At 32.3% G+C, this 8,066-nt stretch overlaps 1 protein-coding gene across 2 annotated transcripts in view; it reads left to right on the forward strand.

The window, feature by feature from the left end:
• The window catches only part of LOC144967863 (uncharacterized), a 64,723-nt gene extending 57,097 nt beyond the window's left edge, over nt 1–7,626 (forward strand). For both annotated transcript variants that reach the window (XM_078905592.1, XM_078905593.1), the window contains one exon: nt 616–7,626. In XM_078905592.1, the coding sequence (XP_078761718.1) occupies nt 616–1,755 (1,140 nt within the window). In that variant the 3' untranslated portion in view covers nt 1,756–7,626. The remainder of the gene's footprint in view (nt 1–615) is intronic.
• Nucleotides 7,627–8,066: the final 440 nt, after the last annotated feature.

Here is an 8,066-nt window from a genome sequence, read left to right on the forward strand (position 1 = left end):
TTTTTATTAACCCTTTTTCTAATGTGATTTTTAAAATTCTTTCCAACTATGATACATTCATGGGGCTGTAGACTTGCTGGTAATAAGTCATTAATGGAGAAAAAAATGAAGATAACAAATTCGAAAAGAAACAAAAAAGTGACAAGGTTTGTTTTTGGCTCAAATCATTCTTCAGCCAATAATAAAACACTATGATATAATATGCAATATGTAAAGATTTGTCGAATACCATGTTTTTGTTATCTAACTTTGTGGAATGGTTGTTTTTTGTTTTTTTTTTTGTTTTTTTGTTTCTCATCAAAGCTGATTTGTCCATTTCTTTGGTCCATAGTATAACAGTCTTGATGTTGAGACTTTTGAATAGTATAAACTTTATTACATAGGTACTTTTATCATGACAAGAAACTCTCATCTTATTACTTTTTGTTTGTTTTTGTTAACACTCAGATTGGTGGAGTTAGTTCATATGATGTAATTTATAAAAGGATGCATTGGTCTTAATGCTTTATGTCAATAACTCATATAATTAAGAAAAATATTTTAAAAATTGATAAAGTTATATAAAAATGTTTGCGTTCTGATTCTAACTTTTTTATTTATTTTCTTTCTATAAAGGAATTGGAGAGAAGACAGGAGGAGGATAGAAGGAAGAGAGAAGAGGAAGATAGAAATCAAAGACAGAGAGAAGATAGAGAGAGAGAAGAGAGAGAGAAAAAACAAAGAGAAGAACGGGACAGGCAGGACAGAGAGAGGAGGGAAAGAGAAGAAAAAGAGAGACGAGAGGAAGAGGAACGACAGAGGAAAGAAAAGGTCGAGAGAGAAAGAAGAGAAAAGGAAAGGCAGGAGCAGGAGAGAAGAATTCAGCAAGAGAAGGAAAAACTGGATAATGATCCGGCTATACGAGAGGAAAGAAGAAAGAAAGATGAACTTCTCAGAAAATTACAAGACATGGATAAAATTGGCAACAATCTATTACCCAAAACAGATCCAGAGGTGTTTAACAACAAAGAAAACACAACAGGTTATGACACTCCAGGCAGTAAAAAGAGTGAACCAAAAGAATATTCCTTCACAAATCCTGTTTTAAATTTACACAAAGGGAAACCTGCTCGTGATGATGTTACTGTTCCCTACATTCAACGACAGCGACGAAAAGCCTCAAAAGAAGATGATGAGTTTGGCTACACACCTTCATTTGGTCCTGGACGAGTAGGAGGTGGTATTGGCAGTAACAAAACATCTAATAAACCTCTTTCTCTTTTCGATGATGACTCTCCATCAACGTTGAAATTCGATACCTCCTCCACTACTACAACAAACAAAAAACCTGAAAAATCAACAAATTTGCTCGAAAACTTGTTTGGACCAAATGCATCGTCAGCAGCAGCAAATAATTCCAATAATAAATCTGATAAATTGTCAAAAGGACAAGACAGTGAAACTTTTTTCATAACTTCCCCTACACGGGATACCAAAAAAATGAATGGTACAACAACAACAACAGCATTCCCGTGGGACAACAACTCGTCATCCAGCCCTGTAAAGACCAATACGTCCAGGACAATTTCTGACAGAGGGGGTTCGTCTACAATTTTTGGAGGCGGTGCAGCAGTGATTGATGATGATTTAACATCCAACAATAACAGAGCCTTACCACGACGAGCTAGGCAAGCGAATGTATCCACGTTTTCAGCTAAACCATCAGTGACAGCAGTTGATCCATTTGATGATGAAATCGAGGAAGTTGTGTTATGAACTTGACTTTAAAATACAATATGATTTTTTTTTTAAAATGAAAATGATATAAGATATGTGATAAAATCGGATTCTTAGCTCTGCTTTTCTTATGATCTTGGTTAAAAGTAATCCTTTGGAAGGAGTGCAACAAGGCCGTTGGAGCCTGAGATTGAGAGCCAGGACTGTATAATTGTTGTGTTAAACGGTCAGTAACCATTTTGTTACCCTTTTGCGGGTCTATCATAGAGTACATTCCATCAAATCTAACTTAGATCCAGCTTCCCAAACACTATTTGGTGAACAAAGAAGTTAAAATAAGAATTATTCTATACGGATTCAAACCAGGTCTATATTTATGTAAGTGCTTTACCAACTGAGTTACTAGGACAATTTTTTAATGTCCAAAATTTCAGACAGGCTTACTGTTCACTCAACAGTAAATGTTTGAATTGACATAATAGACATTTCAAGAACCAGCATAGTATTTCAGGGAAAGATTTTTAACTGTTTGTTCCTTGTGACAGAGACATGGATAAACACCAGTTGCATGGACCTTTCAAATCAATAGAATTAAGGTGGTATTGAACTTGAATTTAGCTTAACATGGAAAATAAAACCCCCCTGTATAATATTTCTTCTTCTTATGAGTAAAGAGTCCATGGGTAAAATAAAAACTGATCATCAGTCCTGTTAACAATGCTGACTCCGAGTTTCAAGTTCATTGCAGCTAACAAAAGAAATCACATTGTTAGAGACAAAAAGAAGGAAATAAAATAAGGAATAAAAATGATATAAAATTGAATCAGTAACTCAAAGTTGAAGTTGAAAAAGGTATTGTTAAAGTTAAAGTGACATGATAAAATGCTAAGAGTTCATTTGTATGTTGCGATTCGGGGTCAGACTTTTAAAAGATTAAAGCGTTAAAAATTAACTGTGACAGGATAAATACAAAATTGTTACTTTTAATAGCTCTTCAGTTAATTGCTCTAATTGGACTACAAATATGGATGTATCGAAATATGAAGCAAAATTTTGAACTATCTATTTTGAAGTTTACACTATCATATAGAGCTCAATTGTTGCATTTACTCAATAAGATAAAAAATAATGGTTGTTGATAAATGTGAATTGTGATTTTTGCTCATGGTTGTTATTTCTTTTCAACATTTTACATGAACTTCCAATTGTAATAAATGAAATAGTCATAAGAAAATGATTGTATATCAAGTACGCAATAATGATGAACAATGACTATATTCAGCTATTGCCACTTGTCTCAGAATAGAAATCTTTCGTTCAGACACATGTAATAGGACAATTCTAGATGAAGTAGTGACTGAAAACCAAAACTTTACATTTTCAGAGATTCTTTTTGATCAATAAAAGAAATTGAGGGAAGAAAACAATAAAACTTGTTTATCCAACTCCCCACAGCCTGTAATGAATACCTCAAAGATATTATATCAATTAAATACATGTTATGAACTTTTAGGGGTAGGGATGTCGTATTTACACCAAAACAGTGTTTTCATTTCTCTCTTTCACATTGTAAAATATTTCATGGTAGATCATCACTTCAAATAGGAATGACATTATTTACGAGTGCCTTTTTCCTGCTATCCACAACTAAGTAATATCATGGTGGATGAGAATTTATTCGATTTCAACCAACTTCGATGCGTCAATGAATTCCACCCTTCTCAATTCTTCATTCCAATTCATGTTATCATGACCATCCATTTTTTGTTGTTGTGAAGATTACATGATTTGTTCAGGTGAGCAAACTCCAAACATTCTAGTTAACAAAAACTCAAAGTCAACGAGAGCACTTCAACTCTTTGCTTATAGTATTGAGCTTAAGTAACCTCCATTCACCTTCCTTTCCAATTCCCCAAATGTTTTACTTTAAGAGAGACATAATTAAAAGTATTCTGACTCAATATTATCACAATAACCTTAAAAGATGTAGCACTTTTTCTTTTGCCTCAATTGTATTGCACCTTCCCACTCTTTTTCTTACGTTTAGGAGTAGAAAATTGACTTGTGATCCAAGTTAATAAACTAAAGGTTTCATTTTCTAACATATCATTTTCAATGCCAACTTTTTTATATAGTTATTTTTAATTGCCATTGCCATCGAGTAAATTGTTGTTATTGCATGCATGAATGGGAATAATGATATTTCAAATTCAATAGGGATGGATATGTGATAATTTGTGTGTATGGCAGTGTATGAGAATCACCAAACTTAGTCATTTTGATTCACTGATAGCAACAATAGTGAATACTAGGAATAATTTTTTTAATATGATATTAACGAAAAATAAATATTGTTGTTTTCTATAACATAAGGAAGAAGTGGGGAAATGTTCTCTTCTTGTATTTCGATGAATCCATGTCATTATGGGGAAACAAGAGGTTCTTTTTGGGGTTTAATTGACCCTTTGAAGGCAAAACTGAATTTCTTTCAAATCATAATTTTACCCAACACTAATTGGGTTAAAACTGCAGACCCGACTGTTTTCACCAAGAGAGCTGTAACCATGATAAGACTTAGGCCTCATTGAAGCCCAAGTCACAGTGCTATTACTACTGCATTCTCGCTGTGAAAATCGTAAAATGACATTAAGTCCAGTTAGAGGAAATTTGATTCCTTAAAAAAAAGGGTCAGTGGTACGAGTTATTTGTTTGAATGCTTTATTTTTCATTTTCGACAAGAAGCTGTAACATTTTCAACTTTGACTTTGGATAATTATTTGTTGTCAATCAGAAATGGGATGCTAATCGAGATATAATATAAATACATCTTTATACAAGTCTTGAAACTAAATTTTAAAATGTCTTAGCCAAGGAGGGACGACTTTTTTGGGGGGGGGTGGGGGGGGGGGCAATGTTTTAATGTTTTGTCTAGTACTGAATCAAACTTCACATAGTAGAGTTTAATCCACCTAAAAGCAACTGTGTGACTTAATTATCAATGTTTAATAGAGAATCTTGTTTGTAGGTTTGAACCCCCCCCCCCCCCCCCCCCCAACTGTAACAAGACAATGCCACTTTAAGTTATTACTCGTAAAAACACATTTTTAGCACACATATTCACACAGACATATAACAAAAACAAACTACTTTTTTCTTGATCAAAAATAGTGATAAATGGCTTTGACTGTGTGTTAAAATGTGAGTGTGAAAGAAAAAAAAATGAATATTGTTTATTATTACATTGCCATGATATAAAATTTCCTGAAATGTTGAAACCCAAGATAAAGAAAAATAATCAAATTAATTAAAAACCGTGCCAGGAACACAACATTATTTTTAATTGATTTTGTTCGCTTGACATTTATTTTGAAATTTGAACACTGGCTGCAGTTACATATTTATATAATCTTCTTATGGCGACCAGCTATGATTTATGCACCATAATAAAACGCCAATATGATTGGGGATTAAAAGAGCAGTACAGTTAATAGACTTGGACTATATCTCACTAATACATAATATAGTTCTCTTGGTGAAAATGGTAGGGCATGGTGTTAGGTTAGAATAAATTGGAATCTCGCCTGTAAAGAATTAACTGCCTTGATGGTTCCAATTACATAATTTTAAAGTGTAATATGTGTTGTTAGAGTCTATGGTTTTCCGTTTATTGTCTACGGTTGTTATGTGATTTATCGAAACAATTATTATAAAACATTAATATATAAACTTTAATATTTGGTGCTAAAGGTGATTATTATCTATTTTTACACAACTTTTTTTTTTCTCACATGAGATAGATGAAAATATTAATATTCATTACCATGATTATAATTAAAATATTAACTTTTTAATGTATCTTTCAAAGGGGACCAGTTCTCTTATCTTGTATTAATACAAAATCTATCATATCTAAATTTACACTACAATGGCTCAGTAATATACATGAAACTTGGTGCAAAATGGAGAAAATCATTGAAAGAAAGTTGTCTGAAACTAATTAACGTCAATTTGAAATATTGAAGATATGGATCATGTTTCCTCAAATGTCTCCTTAAACTCATTCTTTTCTGACGAAGATGTCTCAATTTAATCTCCCGTTTATATGTCATCAACATAGATAATGTTTACATTTTCATACAACTCAGATATGGAGAATATCATAAACTTGTTCAATTGATAAAATGTATTCGACTTTTGGAAAATCACTCTTCAATTTTATGCAAACAAACAAGTAAATGCTATATACTTATTAATTTTGGTATATCTCATAGTTAAAACATTTTCATATAACTTTAGGATGCACAATAGTACCACTAGACACCACTAATAATATTATCATGTATTTTAAAATTTAATTTTCATGTCTTTTCAATTACTGACAGCGCAAGGGGTTACCAGGGGCTACTGATAGGATCCCTTACTTTATTACTTTCTCTCCTTGTTCTGGAATGAGACACCGTTTTCTTTTTAAATGCAAGACCTGACTGAAACTGAATTGATATTTCATTTTTGTTCTTGTCACAAAAATTCTCTCTATGAGCACTTTCACTTCAATGGGGTGTTGGTTTCTCGACAATAATGGGTAGCCTCAGTCCAGGAATGAGGCTAAATTGCTGCTTCTACTACTTTCTTGAACTGTTTCTCATTGTCTTTCATTTCTTCAGGTTTTGTGACCCAAAAGAGTGGCATGTACTCAAAAACTCTAGATCTAACTGCTCAGAGTAATGTGCTCATCGTCCTTTCGTGTGTGGTTATGTAACACCTCCTCCCCCTAAAAAAAAAGTAACAAGTGTTGTTTAACTTCCAAGACTAAATAAAATACTGATATAATTTTAAGTTTGCTAAATTTTAACTGTCTGCTTTAGGTTTCTTGACAAAATCACTTCAATCCAGCAACATCTAATGATTACAGTTACACTACAAAAGAAGCAGGATTGATGAGTGATGGGAGTTGTGCTTTTATAAACTAGACTAGCATCCCTTGGTGTGGGTGTCATCTTGTCACGTTTATAAAAAATGATAAGCTGAATTTTGCAAGTATGGTTAACTTAGAAATCTGAAAATCTGTGTACGAAACTGTTTATACACTGAGCAGTTTTCTGTAGAAGTATTCTGAAAAAAAAAAAATCCTTAATTTATTTTATTCATTTTGGTACCAGTATTACATACGTTTATACAAACATAAGACTTAAAGAAAAAATATCACATAACTACAAATGTTGTTGTGTGGCAACATGGTACATCCTCATGTATTCCAACTGTAATTTTATTAGTTACTATCAGAGGAACACTTTATGCTCTTTTCTTTCCTTTTTAAAAGAATTGTGTTAAGAGGAGTTTTACAATGCTTGGAACACATTTCCATTGCCAATACGATATGAAATTTTTTTACCACAATACATTCTGCCATGTCATTCCTTTGTATAATCACATCCATAATCCCGGCATCTCTCAACTGAAGCTGAAGCTGGATTTTTCTTTCCTCCTTACGCATTGAAAATAAAATGCAGCCTGCCTCAGATTATTGGTTTTTACTCGGGATTTTATAATCCAGATGTCTCAACGATGCACTAGAGGTATTTGGATGATTGAGATGAGTGTATTTCTTTTTTTCAATAATTGCAATGTTATATATAAATTGAATAAATTGATGGCGCCTGGATGTCAATTATCATCAATGAATTAAAATTTCTGGTCTTATATTTCATTATTTACATTTTTATTAGAAAGTAAAATATTTGGTCAATTAAACAATTAATTCCAAGTCCTATGTAGATGACACTGTCATCAATTACTAATCCTAATTTTTATTTTTATTTATTTTTCATATTGTTCTTGTTGTTTTAACCCAGGATTCTATTGAATAAATCTCAGTCCGTCCAAATCGGTATGATTCAAAATGAATCAAAATTGTTTTGAAGTTTATTTTGTTGTTTTTACTTTTTTTTGTTTGTTATATATATATATTCCAATTCCTTAATATCCTTCTCCAACTGTACACACTTATTTCAAATACCTCCTTCAACTTGCTTTCTGACTTACATTTTTCTTTTACAAGTTTTGAGAATAAAATAGTAATGTCAAATAGAAATAAATATGTAGGTCCCAATCTATTTCTCTTTTGTTAAAGGATAACAGTCAGTCAGGACTTGAGATTTGAGCTTTTTTATAGCGCGATATCAATTAAACATGCTCAAAGGATCTCTGACCACCAGCAACACGTAACATGAGAATGAGACATGTAAGGCAATATTCCAATTTTTTTTCCCGACAGAGACAATGCTGTAAACGACAAGATACTCATTTTGTTTTTTACTTTAAGGGTTTTACGGCGCTTGCAACGCATTTAG

The sequence above is a fragment of the Berghia stephanieae genome, chromosome 3, assembly GCF_034508935.2.
Source record: "Berghia stephanieae isolate SIO BIC M18660-M18661 chromosome 3, UCSD_Bste_1.3, whole genome shotgun sequence".
Taxonomy (NCBI): Eukaryota; Metazoa; Mollusca; class Gastropoda; order Nudibranchia; family Aeolidiidae; genus Berghia; species Berghia stephanieae.